Below are 23,128 nucleotides of genomic sequence, written 5' to 3'. Positions count from 1 at the left end.
ATCATTGACACACCGAGTCCGACAATTACGTCCGTCGTTTAAGTTTTCGGACGAGGTTCGATTTTCTGCGTTTTTCGCATCAGTCAATAGATTTTTGCGAGCTGGGACCCGTCTGTGTTTTCAGATGACGGATTAAAAAACACGCATACGAAAACAATCGGACTGTGTGTGCAAAGACCTTAACCCGACCCCTACCACTGCCTCTCAGCCTGTTGGTCGGTCCAGAGCTCTAAGTCTACTCTAGTATTGCTTTGACTCTAGAGGTACTATTATCTGAAGCAAGTTATCTTGCTGTCAACAAACCAAGTCTCTGCGAGCTCAACTCCTATAGTTCCTGTCGTTGTACTTTTACCTGCCTGACTGCCTCCTCCTACAGACATCCATATCCAAGCCACCTGTCCACCACCAAGCCTCATCGCCTGGTCCACGCTCTGCTGCTCTATTCCTGCTCCAAGCCCTCTCTGCACATTCTGGCCTCAGTGGCCCTGTAACATCTGCCTTTGTTTCAGTCAGACTCTGACTGTGTCTGCTTGTGGGTTTTCTGCTCCGGGTCCTATAGTTCATGACATGTCCTGTGGGCCCCAGCCACACAATAGTCATTTGGTGGCCAAGCACCGTCTGTTTGTATGTCTGTTCAATATGACTGATGTCATGCCCCGGCCGCAAGTGTCGATTGGTGGCCAGAGCAGTGATGTCATTGTCATCATTGGCGCAGTGGTGAGTGATGATGTCATATTAGTAAACAACTGTGCATGCAAATGCACACCCGACTGATGAGATGCCCCATGTGACTCATGATTAACCTGGTATCCAAAGTGAACGTCACTTCCTGCTTTCTCCCTGTACCAGCACTGAAAAAAAATATGAATGGCAGTGAACGGAGAATAACGTCACTTTTTTGATCCCGTTTCAATTGTGCCACGGGGTGCCAACGTGAATTTTGGCCATTTAAAACATATAACTTTGGGATAACTTTGCACTGAGGCGAGTTTAAAAGGCAACACGTTGTAGGATGATGATGATCATTGAACTATCTGGTTTTGAATCACTTGCCTTTCAATATGTCCATCTGTTGTTGCTTGTTGGGCTTGAGTTTGCCATGTTATGATTTCAGCATTTTTTTGAGCATTTTTTTTTTATTATACATTTTTCATTTTCATTCCAACAACACATGAACAAAACAAACAGCTCAGACACATGAAAGGGAAAAAGACAAAAACATACATACCAAGAAAAAGTTATTGCTTATACAGCAGAAAAGGATACATTAAAGTAAACAAAAGTTTAAATCCCAAAAAAACTAAAAACAAAACAAAGAAATACAAAAACACTTCCTCAGCCTATGTCCATTTAACTCCAACCCTCACCCCGACTCAAAGTTTCCCACCCACGTTCATAAATTAAATTCTGTTTTTTATTTCTATTAATATCCCTTTCAAGAATCCACTGAAATTTTAGAAATGTTTTAAAACGTTCAATATCTAGTTGGTATCTTTTCGTAGCTTTAAATATATATGCTTTCCCCATCATAGTTACAATATTATTCAGGTCTTTTCCTTCTTCATCATCCCTTAAATCCCCAAACATTATAGTCAGAGGACTGCTATAGAAATGTGTGCTGTAAACAGAAATCCATTCTTCAATTTTAATCCAAAATAATGCAACTTCCGGACAATACCAAAATAAATGTACATCACTCTCCTCTTCCTCCTCACAAAATCTACACAAATCACACTGTTGGATGCTCCATTTTTTAAGCATCTTTTTAGTAGGCAAGTACCTATAGATTAATTTTAATTGTAAAATTCTAATGGATACATCAAAGGTAGTTGTGTAAATACACGAAAAAGCTTTGTCCCATGGGATACACATGTCCAACATATTCTCCCATTCCCAGCATTTGTTGTTTACACTAAATGCAGTAGGCCTACCTTTGAAGTTATTATGGAGAATATTCTGCAGAATATTTGTCATTGTTTTGGATTGTTCCAATAATAATGAACATACATTTGCATAAAGAAAGCACATTTGTCCACTCCCATGTTAAGATTATTAAACAATTGAAAAATTGCATTCATATGTGGGACGGGTATATAGGATTCTCTTTTACCCCCCGCACATAGCTGCATCTAGACCCATTTTTATAAACCTGAAAACCCGCAAATCGAACATAACACTTTTGACGCTGCCCAGCTGGGCCAAGCAGCACCAGAACTGCACGTGCAGAAACATGAACCCAAGACAAGCGACAGTGTTTGCCAGATAGGAACCATGATACGTAGGCCTATGTTGTTACAGGGGGAGGGTACGCAAATAAACAGTCACGCAAGTGATATGAAGCAAGTGCTTGGTCGGGTGATAAACTGATAGCACTAACGTACAATTTGAGCCAGAGAGGTGTCCAAGGAACCTGGATATGCTTGTGTCTGACTGAGGAGGACTCTGGTGAGTGACTGACAGCATTACTAAGCATGACCACAGTAATAGGCTACCTTATGTTAGCGCAATTACTAACTTACTTATCTGGCATACACTAGTAATGTTAGCGATATTTACCTGCGATAGAAACTCATCCATACGAGTCAATTTCGACATCCCCCATTACGTCTCTCTACCTGCACAATCTTTTTATCCACTTATTTCTTGTTTTTATTATGTGCAAATAAATAAACAAAACGAAACATACACCTAACACTATTACACATCATCTTCTTCTCTTAGTAACACCTGGGCAGTTTGGGGAAAGTGCATCACATAAATGATGGCACATGTTGTACTTTACACATTTGTCTTCCCTGATTAAAAACATAATGATGTTTTGTTCTTATATATAATATAGCCTTGGACACACAGAAGGCGATGTTAGGATTGCTGCTTCAGTCACAAAAATGTACATGTAAATACTATTGCATGAACAGAAATAGTAGTGGAAATTTCAGTTCCATCAAATTTCCAAGGCGTAGATTATAGATGATGAAGTTGAAGAAACGGTGCTATGAAAACTCATCCGTGAACCGCCGGTGGAACTCCCGGATCCGCTCCAAGACAACCTTCAACTTCTTGATGGGAGGCAAGATGGTCATCCTGAAGTGGTAGGTTCCCTCTCTCTGTCCGAAGCCACTACCTGGCACCAGACAGATACCCATCTCATCCAGCAGCCTCATACAGTAGAACATGTCCGGGGCCTGGCCGTTCTCCTTGGCCTGGTCGATGGCCTTCTGGGGCAGGGTGATGCGGGGGAAGGTGTACATGGCCCCCTGCACAGGGTTACAGCTGATACCAGGCACCGTGTTGAGGATCTCCTCCGTCAGCCGGGCTTTCTCTGCCATGCCTGCCAGAACCGCTGTCCGCTCCTCCATGAATGTGTTGTAGGAGGGCTCGCCGGGCTGCGGGGGGTTGACCACGAGGTCCAGTAGAGCCTGTCCGGGGACCGGGGGGCACAGACGAACAGACACCAGTTTGGTGAGCTGGGCCTTCACCTCAGGGTCCATGTTTATCACCTCCATGTACCCTCCACGGAAGCCACACTCTCCCATGTAGCACTTGGAGGTAGAGTGGAAGGAGGCCATCTCCACTGTGCTGGAGTACTCCGGTCCCATCTCAAACAGCACCTTCTTAAAGGAGTGAAATTGACAGCCCTTCGCATACACATTATCCTGGTAGACTTCATCAGCCATGAGGAAGAGGTGCTCGCCTTTAGCAAATCGGATCACATCTTCAATGCACCGTCTGCTCTGGACCTGACCAGTAGGGTTTCCGGGGTTTATGATGCAGAGCACGCGGGGGTTGCAGTGCTGCCTGGCCGCAGTGAGGGATCTCCTCAGCTCCGTCACGTTCAGACTCCAACACTCGTCCTCATCCAGGTAGTAGTTGACCTGCACCGCGCCCAGGTCTGCCAGGGTGGCAGAGTACAGAGGGTACTGGGGGATGGAGATCATCACTCCTGTGCAGTCGCGACCCTCACCGGACACCAGCAGCTTCAATATAGTCACGATGGCGTCGCTGGCGCCCGTAGAAAGGTAGATGTTGTCGGCGTTGGAGGGGATCCCACCGTCTCTCTTCTCGATGTAGCGAGCCACATCCTGACGGACGCACTCGATTCCTTGGCTGGCGCTGTAGGAACCGATGCTGTGTCCTCCACAATCCTGAAGAATGCGTCGCGCTCTTTTCTTGGCGTCCTCCGGGAACCTGTTCTCCTCCAGGAGGTCGGGGTAACAGCACAGAGCCAAGACCTGCCTGAGAAATGTGATGGGCTTTTGCCCCATGGCGTGGGTGTCACCGATGTTGGCCTTGATGACCTCTGTGAAAGGCTTCTTCACGCCCTCTTTCAGCTCCTTCTCAATCTGCACCGCACGCTGGACTATGGGCCCGCGCACAGCGTACTCCACGCGCTTCACGTTGGGGTTCATGTTGTCCACCGTCAGCACCTTGTCCTGGTGCGCCAGCCCGTTCAGCGCTTGTCGTTTGAATGTGCGTTTGTTTACATTCCCTCGGCGTCCCGGTCGAGTGGCGTTTGCCGTGTTTAAGCATGCGGTGATTGTTGGCCCGAAGGTCCAAACGCTGCCCAGCTGGGAAACTAGAGGCCATCTCACAAAGCCACTGAATGACTGCATGAGCTGAGTTTGGCGTGCGGTGTCCCTCAACTGCACCGTGGGACAAAAGAAAAAACCTGAACACAGCATGGTTGTGGTGGTTGCTTGCCATCATAGATGATGATGTCACTGATGATGTCATAGATGATGTCGCAATGTCTATGCCATCATCAGTGATGTTGTCACAATGTCTATGGCATCATCAGTGACACACATACACACACACACACACACACATCACTGAACGCATCATCCCCTCCAGGCTTCGACTGGCAGAAAGCTTCTCTCTCTTTCCATCTATCTATCTATCTATCTATCTATCTATCTATCTATCTATCTATCTATCTATCTATCTATCTATCTATTTCTCTCTCTTTCTCCCCCCCCTCTCTCTTCTGTTCCATTCCGCTCTCTTGTCAAGGCTCGGAAAAAAGTCCCATGCAGCAGAACATGCCAATCCGCTCGTCGTACAAGTGTCACAGAGACATTCCAAAGCCACCTACTGTACCAAAGCAGAACTCTTCATTGATTAGATCCGTCGGGGTTTGAAAGCTTGATGCGGCTAAGAACTATATCTTTTTATCCCAATTCTGGGCGAGTGATATTATTTTTTCGAGCTAGTCTTCTGTGTTTGTTCCGGATGCGCCCAGCCATCACAGTGCTCCACAGCGCCCCTCTGGTCTGTTCTAGCTCGTGTTTGTTGTTGCAATAGGCCTACAGTATATATGTATGGATGTAGCTAAACATGGGGCGGCTGTAGCTCAGGAGGTAGAGCGGGTCGTCCACTAATCGCTTTGGATAAAAGAGGTCGGTGGTTCGATTCCCGGCTCCTCCAGTCTGCATGTCAAAGTGTCCTTGGGCAAGACACTGAACCCCAAATTGCTCCCATTGGTGTGCTGCGTGGTAGCCTGCCGCCATCGGTGTGTGAATGGGTGAATGTACCTACTGACTGTAAAGCGCTTTGGATAAAAGCGCTATATAAATGCAGGGCATTTTACCATTTACCATAAACAAATCATACAACGCAAAGTGGTTTCCACGACAACAGCTCGCATGTCTCAAGACCTGTTCTGCTTGGTGTAAGCACGCAGCATGAAAGGCGGCAACACCACCGAATGACGTCGCTCGCCAAGTCGTATGCTACGTTTCACCCAGATGACCAAAAGCACTGCAACACAAACACAATGAAGAGTTAAACTAAATATGAATGATAGAAAAGTTCAAACAACAACAATACATCACTCTAACCTCTAGCATCTAACCCTGAAAATAATTGCCACACGGGCAACGAACATGTTTGAAAATTCTTGTCCCAAAAGTTGAAACATGCTGACCCGCCCAACAACTGCCATTGGTTAAAAATTAGTCATGGTTGAAATATGCTGAAGCTTGTATGGGTGTTGTCACAGAAAGCCAAATGATTCCCATACAGAACTCATGCCAAAGAACCACCAGGAAGTCAGATCAAAGGAGAACACAGGGATTATCCTTAAACCCCCAAATGAGGCTATAAATTAAAAGGAACAGTAGTTCACCCTCAAAATGGAAATTTGGTCACGACTCGCCCCAGTGTCAGTTAGAACTCCATCATAGCAGTTCGCAGGAAGACCAAAGACAGAGCGAGTTCGCACAATACAGATCCATCGCAGAGCGCATCTTTTACAGCGCCAAAGTCACACGATGCAGACTGTATACTGCTATATCTAAGATGGCGTCCCTGTTGTCACTTTAGTCTGATGAAGAGCGTCTGGCTCGAAACGTCACGTCACTTTTCTCTGGTGCAAGAAATACCAGCAAAGGAGCCCTGCAGTGTGCGAGCAGTTTTTATTCTTTTGTTTCACTGTTCCAGTTCAGCACCTGCCCCTGTTTGGGTTTGGATGTGCGTGTCTCTCTCTATTTCTCACAGCAGACACGAGTTGCAACCATTGACTGTCACAACACACGCTGCAGCAGCACGGACCGGCCCGCTGTGGCTCCAGTTCAGAACGAGTCCATGTTGAGCGCAGCCACACGCGAGTGGGCCAAATGAGTGGGCCTGTGGCGCTGTGGGCCAGCCTGGGCGTGGGCCAGTGTGGCGTGGGCCAGCCTGGGCGTGGGCCAGCCTGGGCGTGGGCCAGTGTGGCGTGGGCCAGCCTGGGCGTAGGCCAGTGTGGCGTGGGCCAGCCTGGGCGTAGGCCAGTGTGGCGTGGGCCAGCCTGGGCATGGGCCAGTGTGGCGTGGGCCAGCCTGGGCGTGGGCCAGTGTGGCGTGGGCCAGCCTGGGCGTGGGCCAGTGTGGCGTGGGCCAGCCTGGGCGTGGGCTGTGGCGTGGGCCAGCCTGAGCGTGGGCCAGTGTGGCGTGGGCCAGCCTGGGCATGGGCCAGTGTGGCGTGGGCCAGCCTGGGCGTGGGCCAGTGTGGCGTGGGGTGGGCCAGTGTGGCGTGGGCCAGCCTGGGCGTGGGCCAGTGTGGCGTGGGCCAGCCTGAGCGTGGGCCAGTGTGGCGTGGGCCAGCCTGGGTGTGGGCCAGTGTGGCGTGGGCCGTGGCGTGGGCCAGCCTGGGTGTGGGCCAGGGTGGCGTGGGCCAGCCTGGGCGTGGGCCGTGGCGTGGGCCAGCCTGGGCGTGGGCCAGCCTGGGCCAAAGAGCCAGTGGAAAAGGCCTAAATCAGGTCCTGTGGAAGACAGATGGAACTAGGGGGCTTTGTTTGCTTTTCATACAAATTTCAGTGGAATTTTCGACAGGTTGGCAAGTAGCTGACTTTTTCTTTTTCAGTTCAGGGACAGAAGTGTTTATATTAGTGTTTAAACAGTGTTGGACCACTTGGGCCATGTTAGACAGCAAACCAAGGAGCATGGAACATATACTTGTGTGTGTGTGTGTGTGTGTGTGTGTGTGTGTGTGTGTGTGTGTGTGTGTGTGTGTGTGTGCGTGTGTGTGTGTGTGTGTGTGCTTGTGTGTGTGTGTGTGTGTGTGTGTGTGTGCGTGCGTGCGCCGGTGCATGGCGTACATGGAAGTTGGATATCCTGTCTGTCTCACTGAAGCCCGTCTCCCAACCTCATTAAGTCCGTCCACGCTGACTTCAGCCCAGTGTCCACCAGGCACGGGAGGGAGCGCAACGGCTCCGGAACAGAAGGCAGCAACGTCCACCAGATGCCGCGTGGAAGCAGCCGGGAACAGCCGGGAGTACGGGATTGGAACGCTCCGTAACAGAATGTACACCGCACGCATTTGATTGAGTTGTACAGTATGCATCACCGGCCGCAAGTCAATAAAGTGCATTTTAACGCTTGGCTGCCTGCGGGTCCAGACCTTTGACTCCGCCCACTCCACCGAGTTGACTGCTGCTGGTCTGGCACCATGACATGCAACAGCGGTTTCTCATGCTGACAAAACATTCCGTCCAATGAGCAGTGAGCACCGAGGGGAGCTAATGATTATCCAATCAGCGCCAATACATACCACAACGGGCGGGAATAACGCCATTTTCAAGCCCTTTCCCGTTGTCAAGTGCACCGCACCTAATAACAACAATGGCGAACATTATAGACAAGATGGATGCCGCTGTCGAGGCTGTTCTAAGTACCACGTATTTTGAAATCCACACACATTTATTATTATTATTTTTTTTTTCTCGCGTTCTCCCGACTGGATTCCATTCACGCGGATACTTGTTGGTCTCTACTGATTGGTTATGGAATATGGAATCCTCCTTGGGGATTTCCCCCATGGAAATCTGTTACGGTGGAGGCGATGTCAGACTGAAAAATTGGAAATGGAGTGTAGCAGCTAGGCTAACGAGTTGACAATTCAGTCTGATACCAGGCTCAGATGCAAGCGGGTCCGGAAAAAATGGACCAGATGTGGAAAAAGAATGGAGCGGCAGGTTCTGGACGGCTTCCGTGCTGCTAAACCACAACGCAGCCGCACCCAGTGGACATCGCAGCGCTGATTCACACAGGCGTGTGCGAGTCTGTTTTCCGGGACACGCGCACGCACCGCTTCCACGCGGCATCTGGTGGCCATTGGGCTTCGCGCCAAGCGACTGACCAGAACTCTTTGTTTATTTATAAGATCAGATCTAAGCTCATAACGAGTTTAACCTGATCAGCACATTCACAACAGATGGAAGTGTTTTCCCACAGAGGAGAGGAGGAGAGGGGAGACGAGGATGAGAGGGAGAGGAAGAGAGAAGGGAAGAAGATGAAAGGAGAGGAGAGCAGATTATATTACATTACATCATTTAGCAGATGCTTTTATCCAGGACGACTTACAATAGTGCATTTTGTCAACAGTAGTGAACCGTGCATCACAGTCTTCATCAGCTAAGACCTTCACAAGGAACAAGTAGCATTTTTTTTTTTAAATGAGAGCGGTTAGTTCAAAAAGGGTCCAGGTGTAGCGTGAAGAGGTGTGTTTTTAGGCCATGTTTAGACGACAACGCTCTCTGCATAAAATGGCAAACTGTCGTTGTGTTCTGGCCTTTGACTCCGGGTTTATACACAGCGTTTGTGATAACGATTCACATGCAGAGTGGAGCCGCAAATGTCAGCGCCGCAACTCTGAGCGGTGTCAAGCTGAGCCACGATATAACGGAAACTTCTGGTTAGAACCTTCCCAATAATGGTAATTAAATAAAGTAATAGTAGATCCACGTTGCAACGTTTATGTGTGTGATCCAAAATACACACAACACATAGAACACAGACAATTAAAAGTCAATGTTAACCCGTAGTGAGTCGACTGTTCTGTTTTTTATTGACCAAGTAATAAATGATTGCTTTTATTTTGATGGTAAAAATGCTAGCTTCCTGTATTCTGTCTATTTCTCGCAGGATTGATGCAACTTAAGTAAACTTTAACCACATCATAGAGTGACTGACAGATGGTTGCATTACAGAATAAAAACTCAGTAAAGCTCTATAAAAGGACCAGTTTTTGCAGCACTTGTAACCTGAGGAAATCGATGCATCCGTGGGGTAATTTAATTAATTAGTAATGTTATGCGAAAACGATGAATTAATATACATGAACGTTGATAGCGGGCAGTTATCACTCATTATGTCTTTTTAGGAACTCGTTATCAGAGCCTGAGGTCATGATAGTTTGTTGAATGTCAATGTGATTCACTTTGTGCCATTAAGGCTATATTGATAGATAGGCTAGTGAATGCTCAGACTATTATCCTCCATACATGAAGTGGAGCCGTGTGGTCACAGTTTTGACAACAATTGCATTTTGCCACTTCACAGTCTAGAAGTGACTTTCGCCACATGCCCAAACAGGGCTTAAGCGTGTTAGCCGACAGCTCGTTAGTGCGAAATTTGCCGTTTTGTAGGCTACATTCACTCTAGACTGAATGAGAACAATGACTCTAATTGCGCTGCGTCAGAGCGCATTATTTTCGGACTAACGAGCTGTCGGATTAGTGAGATTTTCATTGTCGGGTTAACGAGCGGTCGGACTAATGAGACACCTGTCCAACGCGTCATCTTTCGGACTCGTGAGGTGTCGGACTCGTGAGGTGTCGGAGTACCCGTTACATACGCTATATTAGCCTAGATATTGTTCTGGATTATGACGACTTTTCTACCCTTTAAATGAGATGTGAGCGATAGCAATTCAACTGGATCCCCATTGGCACATTCACGGGTTGATGTGTTGCCTATATAAGGCTTTCATAGCTCATATCCTGTAACCTGATGAAGCCCTTCCCGGGCAAAATGTGTCTTTAATGAGGGGCGAATAAAGCATGGGGCACAGCAATATACAGTGTGCGGACATTTCCTGTCTTGACATGAAGTAAATAATGACCAAATGTTCAATTTTCGGTACAAACGAGGGTTAGGGTTTAGGTCGTTTTTTCCAAACGGTGGACTTCCCAGTTTTAGAATGAAACTCTTTCTGTCCACACCGCTGGATTCAAGCTCTCAACACTTACAGTACTTAAAGCTTTGACCAATAACAACAGACGGTTCTAATAAGGCATCAGAGCTTGGATCCAGCGCACGGATATTGAGTTCGCTCCGTTCGAGCGCCGTCGCCTTGTTTGTTCTCTGTGCTACTGAGAAAGAGGGGAAGGCAAACAGAAAGGCATTTCTGTGGCGCACCGACGGCGCACAAACCCATCATTTCATCTGAACTGTTCAAACCAAAGAATGCTGCGTGGTCCCAGCCTCTGTTTTGAATTGTTCCGCTTATGTTTTCATTGGAAACAAATGCCCGTGTTTTGTTTGGGTAAAAAGCCAGGGTCATATTCAGTAAGGATCAACAACAGAGAATGTTTCGAAACTCAAGACAGGCAACCCTAACTTTATTATTAAACTTAAGACGGGGCAAACCTAAACTTGTATTTATTATTTAATTACGCCTCACTTTTATTTGGAAAACGACGAGCGTTTCTCCGTGTAACTGGACTTTATCGGTGTGATTGTGGGAGAGTCTCGTACGGCAACATCTGCCCGTTCTGTTTTTTCGCTTGCAGAGTTGCACTGAGGCAAATTTCAATAAACTCTGTTGACACGGCAATAAAGTTCTAAATCTTGATTTCTGACTGCTACAATGTGCCACGATGGGAACTACCAGCTATTTCACTGTTATATTTCCTGGCCAGATGGTTTAAATGTTGTCCAGGATGTTTTACATACCTTAGCACACCAATAGATGTAAGCAGTTAAGGATCACACAACACAACACAGCTGAGCTTAACATGTGTGTGTATATGTGCATGTGTGTGTTAATACAAAATGTTACTTTCAATATACTCAAGTTAATAAGATAATAAACACTTTTACATGAGTGGAATTCTGTAGCAATGACTTCAGGGGATTTCTATGTACTTTTACTTTGAAAGATGTGAGTTTCCTGCCCTAATGCTACATCCTTCTCTCCCTCTCTCTTCTTTCTCCCCCCTTTCCTCCCCTTCTTGTTGACACGTCCTCATACCGAAACAACAGAATGAGTCAATTTCCAACGACTCTCAAAACAACATAGGCTATATGAGCGACACGGTGCCTGCAGGTGATCTGTCTCGCGTTAATTTGAAAATGTCACGCCAGTTATATTTAAATGTTATGTTTAGGCAACTACATGTCGGTTATGTTTAGGCAACTAAAACAACTCGGTTAAGTTTAGGGTTGTGGATTTATGGAAACCGTAAAAAAAAAAAAAACACGCCGGGAGCGAATCAGGTCTCTCACGACGAGGAAGTTAGCGGCCCACCAACCCCACCCCTTCTCTCTTACGTTTCAGTGAGCTATTTCAATATCAGACTGGGCCACCAGAGGTCGCCGCTACGGTTACAGCAGCTCCCGACTCTGGCGTATACTGCACGCATGCACTTACTCACACGACCACAAGGGGTTGCATTTGTAAACATCAGCCGTTTTAAAACCGCCTTGAAAATCGACAATTGTTGTGGTTTTCCTTGTGAGTCCGGCTGTTCTGGTCTCTCCCTTTTTGTCTCAGTTTCTCCCTCTGCTTTCCGTTTGTCTACTTCTGCTTTTTGTCTGTCTCTTTCTCCTCCGCCATCCCTCTCTCCTCCGTCGGTCTCTCCCCCCCTCTCCTTCCTCCCTTTCCCAGGCTCCAGGTAAAAGAGACCCTTTCTTTGGGCGTACGTCTCTCCTCCAGTAAACACCTCGGGGTGCTAGGGGCTCCCGCGGCTCAGCACCTCCACACAAAGGCAGCGGTTATGTGTTGGCCTGAGCTTTTATGTCACCTGGCAGCAGGTTAGAGAGACTCTCCTGTCACCAAGACGTCACAAGCTTGATCCCTGCAGTGGCCCAAACGGCTTTGAATGAAACACTGAACCACTACATGCTCCCTCACCAACAAAACACGCTGCATTTGACATTGTGTGCCAAGCGCCATGTCAGATTTCATGGGATATAATATTGGATTGCTTTATGGCACAAAACAGGAAGTGGGCGTTGTTCTCTCAGAATAAACAGAGCTAAAGCTTTCAGAGTTTGTCACAATCACACATAGTGGAAGGAATGAATGGCCCGATGGGAAAATCTACCTGTAAGCGAAAGAGAAAATGAATGTACATGGAGTGAATTTCTGTATGTGATCACACCAAAACCTACATTGCTAAGAACTGAAGGCTAGTACATCATTGCAACATCAGCGCAAAGCAAAGGAGACTACTAATGACGCCATGTATTAAAAGGTCCTGGCTGCCTTACGCACTGGCATACAAAAGTAGCTCTATAAAAGGCCTGTGTTCCTCCCGGTCATGGTGTGTCTCTGTCATGCTTCTGTGCTGTTTCCATTTGGCACAAGAGGCATTTGCAGGCCAAAATGGCAGCAGCAGGACTTCACCTCTTGCCTCCTACACTCTTTGGGCGAGGGCAGCGGGTGGATGGCGATGATGGATGACCGGGAATTAGACCTGATGTATTCAGGAGCAGGTGCAAGGCATCATGGGAGTCCCCTGAGAATGCTACAGCAAATCCAAAACTGCACATCTGTCTGCAAGAATACTGTGTGCGTGTGTGTGTGTGTGTGTGTGTGTGTGTGTGTGTGTGTGTGTGTGTGTGTGTGTGCGTGTGCGTGTGTGTGTGTGTGTGTGTGTGTGTGTGTGTGTGTGTGTGTGTTTGGCAGGGTGGCCCAGCAACAATCAGGTAAAATGCCCCATTACGAACATTCCTTAGTTCTTAGAAGTTGTTTATCCAGTCTCAGACATGATTTCACTGTGGTCCCGCACGGATAAATTTAGCCTTGTTGTTTCATACCAAAACAACATATCCAACATTTGAAAATAAACAAACAAATAAACAAATAAATAAATAAATAAATTCCCTGCCTATAGACGGTTTTCACAGAATGGTCAGTCCTGCACTTGAATGTTTTTTTTCTTCTTTTATGTCCATAGCAAACACTGCAACAGGAAGTGAGCGGGGGTTCAATTTAGAATGTTTTTGTTGTCAAGTTAAAACCGTCTATACTAACATGAGGGTCGCAGGTTCGAGCCCCCGTGTTGCCTCCGCCTTGGTCGGGGCGACCGTACAGGCACAATTGGCCCTGTCTGCGGGTGGGAAGCCGGATTAAGGTTATGTGTTCTGGTCACTGCCCTAGTCCCTCCTCTGGTCGGTCGGGGGGAGCCTGTTCAGGGGGAGAGGAACTGGGGGGAATAACGTGATCCTCCCACGCGCTACGTCCTCCTACCGGTGAAAAGCAGTGGCTGGCGACTGCACATGTATCAGAGGCAGCATGTGCTAGTCTACAACCCAGATCGGCAGAGGGGGTGGGGGCACAAACGGGGCAGCATGCACGGGGAATTGGGCAAGTACAATAATTAGGGATTAAAAAAATGAATAAAAAACTACAATAGTACAGTTACACTTGCAGGTTTCCGACTTCCAATCCATTTAGGTGTTCCACTGCTGGGGTTCCTCGTTAATTTTTGCTTGCACCTGTGTTACTTCCTGCCTTTGAGACCCAAAATGGCTGCTGTAAAAAAGGCCCATCGCCTACAGCTGCTGGACTGGAGTTGGTCAGCCGTCGTCACGCCTGATGTCAGTTCCAGCTCGTTAGTGGTCCTAACAGAGAGACACAGCTTTCATCACAGTCAACTCTTGCGTCCCTCACAGCCAGACTGTGCACTTCACCACGTCTGATCCATCTCTCACTGGACTCTAAAACACGTCTCCTCCTGTTTGCACTGTAGTTGCTGTCTTGTCTGGTTGCCCAACTTGTGTTCTGCCCCCCCCCCCCCCCCCCCCCCGAAATAAAATAGAAAGAAAGATAGAAAGAAAGAAAGAAAGAAAGAAAGAAAGAAAGAAAGAAAGAAAGATAGATAGATAGATAGATATGTGACATTCAATGACACAACAAGAATGAACACACTGACCAAGAATGAAACCAGAGCAGATCCGAGCGCAGAAAACATCTTAAGACAGGCTTCACGTGTGATTCATGAAACATTCCTGTGATTCTACCAGACATATGTTGTGATTTTGTAATGTAAAATTACTGTTTTGCAATGTTTTTATATTGTATTGTATTTTTGTTTTTGTTTTAAATGTTCGATTAAGTTAGTTCAAACACGTCACTTCCTATCCTATCAGTCAGCACATCTGTCTGTTCCACAGTCCTGAGCAGAAGGTGGCGGTAATGCACCAATAGGCTGGATGCCAACCGCTGTTAAACAAGTAGCAGAAGAAGTCAGCACATCACTTCCTGTCAGCAAATGCGGGAAATGCAGGGGAAGGCCGTATGTTTAGTCAGTACATGGATCTGTTTGCATCTGCACATAAAGACTGATGAATCAGTGCTGTAAGTTGTTGCATTTCATTATTTACATGTTAAAGTGCACGTATTAAGGCTTATTTAATTAAATGTATTTGAGGCTAGACACTATAATACTATCCACCTTATTTTTGAATGCCCCACTGTAAAAAATAATTGTGCGTACAAGGTCCGGTTTAACGTGACTATTGCTGCAGCTTGCCATTTCCTAATGTATTCTACCGTAAATTCCGGACTATAAGCCGCGGCTTTTTTCCCGTTTTTTGGCCCCTGCGGCTTATATAACGGTGCGTCTTATCTATGGATTTTTTCAGAAAAAAAAAAAAAAAAAAAAAAAATCTCTCTTTTTTAGCACTCTTTCTAACTATAAATCCACTTCTGTTTTAATTTCCTCTCTTGCCCTCTTTTCACCACACCGCGGACACTGTGTGCACTGTAAAAATAAACAACGGTGGTGTTGTGTTATGTTGTTTTGTTGAAATGTTGTAATACGGTAAATGGGAGCTTCCTCAAACAGCCATCTCTTCCCGACAATCCCCTCTGTGCGTGACCACTTACATATGGTAATTACGGTAAGCAAACGGCCACTCGGGCAACAACTCCCTCCCCCGACTACCAGGAGAAAATCACAAACTTCGGCGAATTCACACAAAGGAAGACCAAGGAATATTCACAACAAGACGAGCAGTAGAAGCAACACTCTCACTTACCATGGGGAAGGTACGCAGAAATTCACACGAGGCAGCTTTCAAGTTGAAAGCAGTCAATCTCGCATTAAAAGAGAGCAGCCGCCGATCAAACAGAGCAGCCGCGCGTAACCTGGGCAAAAGGGACTGTCCGTCCGGGGGAGAACTACTGAACAACTCCCTCCCGACTATCAGGAGAAAATCACAAACTTCGGCGAATTCACACAAAGGAAGATCACGGAATATTATAGGAGTGTGAAAACATCCACAATTACCAACGGGTTCCAAAACGCTGGACTGCTGCGGGATGAAGAGGATGACGCCACGGGGACTGCCCCCTAGTCCGATACCTCACGAGTCCGATACCTCACGAGTCCGACACCTCATGGTTTTGGGTTAGGGTCTGGGGGAGGTTAGGTTTAGGCGTGGGGGTGGGAGAGGTTAGGTTTTGGGTTAGGGTCTGGGGGATGTTAGGTTTAGGCGTGGGGGTGGGAGAGGTTAGGTTTTGGGTTAGGGTCTGGGGGAAGTTAGCCTCTTTTTTCGGACTCGTGAGGTGTCGGACTCGTGAGGTATCGGACTCGTGCCATGGCACCTGAAGGAGAGAGGAGAGTGGTTGACGAAGCCACCCTGAACCTGTTCGTTTCCGACACTGAAGATGAGGACTTTGGTGGTTTCAGCACGCAGGAAGAAGAGGAAGACGAGGATTAGTGACTTGACTTCTCTGGTTACAGGTTTGCTGCACATATACGGTAGCCTATTGTTGTGTGATTTTGTCTGGGGATTAGTGACCTGACTTTTGTTTTGTTTTGTTGAAATGTTAATAAATGGGAGCTTCCCCAAACAGCGATCTCTTTCCCGACATTCCTCTCTGTGCACGAACCCTTTCATATGGTAATTAAACATCAAAACACCCGCGGCTTATAGTCCGGTGCGGCTTATAGAAGAAAAAAATAGTCAATTTTGGTCCCGCGGCTTATACACCGGTGCGTCTTATAGTCCGGAATTTACGGTACTTGATTTGAAAAGATGGCTGCCTACACTCAGTCTCTTGTACCCTGGCTGAATTGAACATAACTTGGTCAATAAGTATGTAACATACAAAATAAAACAACCCGTAATATCTTAATTTTATGTAGAATGCAGAGGACATGTAACTGTTTAGTTAAACTTGCATTCCAGGAATATTGTGCTCTTAAGATGACGTTAGTGGCTCGAGTCTGTTTCGTCCTGAAACCCACACGCTTTGCGGTGGTGGTTTTAGCGTAACCTATGTGCGATTCGAGGCGTAACCTATGTGGGGTTTGGCGTAACCTATGTGCGATTCGAAATAACGTATCCGAGATAGAAAACGTTATGAATATAGCCACGTTATAAACAACAAACTAACGCCGGTGATCCGTATGGAAACAGTGTTACTCGAAATGGTTAATATTGGCCACAGCAGGCGATTACCCATGAATGCACTGCGCTCTTAAAGGGATATTTATCGACGAGATTTTTGCCAAGCTGGACCTGATTAGTGATTTGCTCCGTTCGCCCAGACGGGTGTCAAGCTGTCAGCAACAAGGCTGGGAGGATCACACCGGAAGAAGCACCCATCAGCAGATCAGGCAAAAATGGCCGCCAAAAATAAGGTGGATAGGGTACATTTTTTTATATCACAACAAAACTAACCCTAGTTGATTATATTAAGATAATTCTCTTTTGTATTACACGTTTTCTGAAATTGTATGTTTAAATATGCAGATAAGGCAATAGATAGATAGATAGATAGATAGATAGATAGATAGATAGATAGATAGATACAGTAGATAGATAGATCGATCGATACTTTATTAATCCTGAAGGAAAACAGTATAGCTTCCAAATAAGGTAGTCTATAAAAGCATGGTAAGAGACTAAAAAAAGTAGAAACAGACAAGATTAAATATGCGCTAATTTGCATACATTCCCAGAACAGAAATATGAACATTGGCTAAAGCCAGGTTCAAAATTCTTGTTTAATTGTTGTAAATCCAATCTGACGCTACACTAAAATGAGTGCAGCTGTTCAAAGAGGCAGAGCGTGCTCTTTCTGTATGAATTAACAAATGGGTTATTAGTTTTAGAAACATACTGGCTAGCATATGTTATAACATGTAGTTCAAGGTTCAATGCAACTAGCTAACGTTTAACTTCCAGAAACGTTGTTTACATCGTTTTGTGTCAGACTCTAATGTTGTAACCAGGATAAGACGTGTAAAGACTAGCAAAACAAAACGTGGTTATCTACCTAGCAGGCTAAGCGAGCTAACCGCACGACCCTTGTCCGTGAAATGCAGCAGATTTCTCATGTTGAGGTGAAGCCGTGTTTTAATGCTAATGTTAGCTTGTCACCTTAATGTTACAGAGGACACAGTGTTACAATGAGTCCTGCCAATAGCCGCTGCCTCGCTAACTAACCAACCAGCTGTTTGGTAGCCAATGCTAGCAAGCTAACTTCATTGTATATTCACATTAAGATTTAACGTTAGCTAGCCTCAGTGAATGGGGTCTGACACTCACCAAACTCAGCATGGAGAAGTGAAGTAAACGTGAAACTGTGACGAGCTACCTCGGTCCTCCCATGCTCGGCTCTCTGCTGACTGTCGGCTGACAAAACCGCTGCAATAATAGTTGCTTCTTACACAAGGTATCTTATCCTGGCATACATTACAGATGGCATGTGTTGTGTTGTATCTGTCTCACATACTTTGTAATGACACTGCCCAGATGTTTCAGGTGGGTTTGCATTTGACCATTGATACCAACTCTGCTGAGAAATTGCTGACGTGTTTTGTGTCATCAATCGGTTTTTGCAATCATATCGCATATAAATGAGCATCCTGAGTTGGACGTTTTCTTTCCACTAGTCTGAAAGAAGACATGTTATGGAAGCAAAATATCCCCAAATATCAAAATTTATCAGAGCATGAAAAACTGTTTTTGCCTACTGACGTCGGGATTCCACTGAGTGCATTTGCATTGCGTTGCGGCTATGCTCCGGTTTTGCTCCGTGCTCCGCGCTCCGCGCTCCGCCAACACTCACCGGCTGCGTGCAGAGCACGTCACGGCTCCGCTTTCGCGCGAGACAATCTGTATGTGGGATAAATACAACAACAAACAGGCAGAAGATCATTGTTCCCAACTGGAGAAGCAGAGGAGGGGTGGACTTGCTTGGTGTTGTCCTTGTAAAAAGGATGTGTCATGTCATATATTATTTTATGGTTTTCCACTTCAATGATGAACTTTTCCTCATCCATGTTTGTCCTCTGGCTTGATCTTGAATGCTGTAAGCACCTCTGACCTGTTGACTCCAGGCCTGGATCCGCCCAACTTGCTGCGGCTTCGCTCCGACATCCGTGAAAAATAGAAGCCTTGCGTATCTGCTTCGGAGAGCTCCGGATCGTCAGAGCTGGGACGGAGTAGACACGCCACGCAGCGGAGTAGGTGGGAGTTGACACAATGATTAGAGTGGAAACGTATCGGCTCCGATGCCGTACCACAGCGCAGACGGACCGAACACGGACCTAGTGGAATGTAGGCGTTAATAAGTAAAAAAGAAAAAAAGGGCGGGGTGAGTACTGTATTTACAAGTAGCCTACAAGGTAGTTCATGCCTATGCAATGCTAATTCCAGTACATTGCTATGTGTAAAAAAAAAAAAAACGCAAAACTTAGTGCATTTTGCTTTTTTGTGTTTTTATTACCCTGCAGGTTTCACTCCATGTCATGGTGAAGGAGTTAGCGGCAAACGTTTCTTCAACAGTAACGACACCCTATACGAGAACGCTAAAGTTTGTGTCCCACCAATCACAGTGTAACAATGTGCCGGCATTGATCAATGCGGCGGGCGAATTTTAATTTAAATATCACGCCCATAAATATCCCCGCATCAGTAGCCTCGTCACCAGAGTTTACGACATGGAAGACCTTTCCGTGGAGAACCGAACTCCAGATGAGGTTTGACTATTTCATTCATACATTGTGATATGTAGCCTAGCCTATATACAGTATATAGTATAATAGCTTGTATCACAATTCTTTACATCTAGGTGAAGAAAAAATGGTCAGATCTCAAAGTCGCCACCAAAAAGGGTGTTGCAGCCCTTAAGCACAGCAGCTCGCAGGCTGGAGGACAGCCGGACCCCAGACTCAAACTGACGCCGGCTGAGGAGCAGGTGGCAACCGCCATTATCGAGTCTGACGGAGGAGACTGTGATACAGCCTCGCCACAACCTGTGTGCAAGTTGGAGGATGGTAACAATCTGATACTATTTTCATAGTCTATCCACCTTATTTTTGAATGCCCCACTGTAAAAAAATAATTGTGGGTACAAGGTCCGGTTTAACGTGACTTATTGTTGCAGCTTGCCATTTCCTTTGTTCCTTTGCAGACCCGAATTATAAACCGGAAACTGGAGTACGTGCTAAAAGTTATAAATATAGTCACGTTATAAACAACTAACCAACGCTGGGGGTCCGTATGGAAACAGTGTTACTTGAAATAGTTAAAAGTTCAATCAATTTGGTCATTCAGTGGCGTTTTACTGCCACGTAAAGTAACTATTACGCTAGCCGCTAGCATTAGCCACAGTAGCCGACTACCCACAATGCAGTACGTTATCCCAGCACCCGAACGACACGGCTGTAGATCGAGCAGAATGTCTATCTGCTGTAAAATCCTCATAGACGTTTTTTTTGTCAAGTTAAAACAGTCTATTACACCGGAAGCGGAAGAAGCACCCATCGGGCGGGCATCATAGCAACTAGAAATAAGGTGGACAGCCAATTACAATTAATGTATTCAACAATTCATTTGTTTTGGTGTTTCAGATGAATCCGAGCCAGGCACCAGTGATGCTGTTGAGCCGAAGGATCCAGCCCCACAGAGCCAGGTGACTGCGAGCTGTGTGATCGAGCGCGTATGGTCCGTCGTCCCCAGAGTGGACGTATGGTCCGTCGTCCCCAGAGTGGACGTATGGTCCGTCCCCAGAGTTGATGTCACGGAGACACCGGATGTGTCCAAGAAGGGAAACTTCTCCAGCCACGAACTAGAAACATTAACGTCACAAGTGGAACTGAACAAATCAATTCTCTATGGAGACTTGAGAAGTGGCTTTATACAAAGGCAGAAAGATGCAGTGTGGAAAGAAATCACTGCTGCGGTCAACAGTGTTTCCCTGGACAAGCGAACTCCAGATGAGGTTTGGATATTTCATTCATACATCTGTGATATGTACTGTATAGCCTATAGCCTATATACAGTATAGTAATAGCTTTTGTCATAATTATTTACATCTAGGTGAAGAAAAAATGGGCAGACATGAAATTCTTCGTCAATAAGGCCCTTAAGCACAGCAGCTCGGATGCTGGAGGAGGACAGCTGGAGACCAGCCTCAAACTGACACCAGCTGAGGAGCGAGTGGCTGCCATCATGGAGTCTGACAGAGGAGACACAGACTGTGATGCAGCCTGGACTCAACCTGTGTCCGAGCCGGAGGATGGTAATGCTAGCATTTTCAACAATTCACTTATTTTGTCCTGGCTTTTAATGGCAGGGTTCGTACAAAGTCTTGAAAGTTTGGGAAATGCTTGATTTTAACCGTCATGTTTTCAAGGTTAGGAATATGCTTGAATTTGAATATACTCATTGAAAAGTGCTTGATTTCCAACATAATCTGGTGTTATATATATATATATATATATAAATATGTATATATATACATAATACTAGTAGGCATCCTGAAATCCCATGGGGCCATTGGATCAGCGTTCTTGGTTGTCCACTGTGATGTTGGAGCGATTGTGGGGCATGACATGACATCATCAGTGGTTATGACATCATTATGACATCAATGTTGCCAGTGTTTTCCAGTTGACTCTTGCTCCACTGCCCACTGACCTCGTTCGTCTCTGTCAGGGATTGGCAGAGCGTACGTAGCCTTCCTGGTCATACCAGGCCCTCAGTTGAATCTTTTGTTTGATTCTCTGTGTCTCAGAGGAGGATCAGGCTGAAGCTGACCTGGATGTCCCCGACGAGCCGCCACCGGTCAAAAGGAAACCAGGGCGACCGTTTAAAGGGAAACCAGGGCCACGCCCAAAGAACACCCCCGAACCTCCCCCCACAAAGTCCGTACCTGCCCCCGACGAGCCGCTACCGCTCAAAAGAAAACCAGGGCGACTGGTCAAAAGGAAACCAGGGCCACGCCCAAAGAACACCCCCGAACCTCCCCCCACAAAGTCCGTACCTGCCCCCGACGAGCCGCTACCGCTCAAAAGAAAACCAGGGCGACTGGTCAAAAGGAAACCAGGGCCACGCCCAAAGAACACCCCCGAACCTCCCCCCACAAAGTCCGTACCTGCCCCTGACGAGCCGCCATCACTCAAAAGAAAACCAGGGCGACCGGTCAAAAGGAAACCAGGGCCACGCCCAAAGAACACCCCCGAACCTCCCCCCACAAAGTCCATACCTGCCCCCGACGAGCCGCCACCGGTCAAAAGGAAACCAGGGCGACCGTTCAAAGGGAAACCAGGGCCACGCCCAAAGAACACCCCCGAACCTCCCCCCACAAAGTTGGTACCTGCCCCCGACGAGCCGCCACCGGTCAAAAGGAAACCAGGGCGACCGTTCAAAGGGAAACCAGGGCCACGCCCAAAGAACACCCCCGAACCTCCCCCCACAAAGTTGGTACCTCCCCCTGACGAGCTGCCATCGCTCAAAAGAAAACCAGGGCGACCGGTCAAAAGGAAACCAGGGCCACGCCCAAAGAACACCCCCGAACCTCCCCCCACAAAGTTGGTACCTGCCCCTGACGAGCCGCCACCGCTCAAAAGAAAACGAGGACGACCCTCAAAGAACACCCCTGAACCTTCCCCCACCAAGTCTGGCGGGGTGGCTACTGCCAAGCCCACCACTATTCGGGGTTCGTACAAAGTCTTGAAAGTTTTGAAACTGCTTAATTTTAACAGTCAAGGTTAGGAATATGCTTGAATATGAATATGCTCCCTGAAAAGTGCTTGATTTTTCAATCATTTATTTCAGAGCCAGGGAAGGTCCTTAGCACAATAAAAACAACACAATAAAATAAATAAGGCATACAAGGAAGAAAAAGATAACAGAAAAAAAAGAACATTCCACAATGATCTGATTCTATACAGACATGGACGCCAATGGTTCCACAATCTAGAGGAGAACCTGACAGAACTGCGTATGGGGTTGGTTATGACAGAGATGATATCATTTGCTGACTCAGATGCCCTACATAATATGAATTTAAACATAAGGTTACGTAACACAGCAGAGCAGGTCGGTACCCCAACACTAACAAACATGACTTGCACTAGACTCAGAGCTTCTTGGAACTTTAAGCAGCAGCCTCAGGGGACATTCACACTAAAAGCGCTTTTTTCCCCCAATCATGTTGAGAGCGCTTCCATTGTGCACAAAACTGCGCACGGAGCATTTTTTTTGCGCTTCGTTTTATTTTCCCCTGCAGTCGCGCGCACTAGAGTTGAGCACACAACGACCACACGGACGGTAGCCAGCTGGTTTTGTCTGTTTGATGTTGTTCACTGTCAACATGAAAGCGAGATTATTGCCAATTC

The 23,128-nt window shown here is 46.6% G+C and overlaps 1 protein-coding gene and 1 pseudogene across 2 annotated transcripts; one reads left to right on the top strand and one right to left on the bottom strand.

Annotated features, from left to right (window-relative positions):
* Positions 1–2,993: 2,993 nt before the first annotated feature.
* On the bottom strand, positions 2,994–4,427 carry LOC310798078 (alanine aminotransferase 2-like pseudogene; annotated as a pseudogene). Its single transcript has one exon. The product of its transcript is annotated as an alanine aminotransferase 2-like pseudogene (transcript).
* A 14,924-nt stretch (positions 4,428–19,351) lies between these two features.
* Positions 19,352–22,225, top strand: LOC310798458 (uncharacterized protein; the record flags this gene model as incomplete). The annotated part of the gene is made up of 6 exons (XM_083661002.1): positions 19,352–19,483; positions 19,576–19,780; positions 20,357–20,727; positions 20,826–21,027; positions 21,523–22,096; positions 22,168–22,225. The coding sequence occupies exons 1-6, from the start codon at positions 19,445–19,447 to the stop codon at positions 22,223–22,225; spliced, it is 1,449 nt and encodes a 482-aa protein (XP_083517128.1). The 5' UTR covers positions 19,352–19,444.
* Between the last annotated feature and the right edge of the window lie 903 nt (positions 22,226–23,128).

This window comes from Poromitra crassiceps (assembly GCF_964638095.1).
Source record: "Poromitra crassiceps genome assembly, chromosome: 25".
Lineage (NCBI taxonomy): Eukaryota > Metazoa > Chordata > Actinopteri > Beryciformes > Melamphaidae > Poromitra > Poromitra crassiceps.
This window is presented reverse-complemented; position numbering and strand designations above follow the sequence as displayed.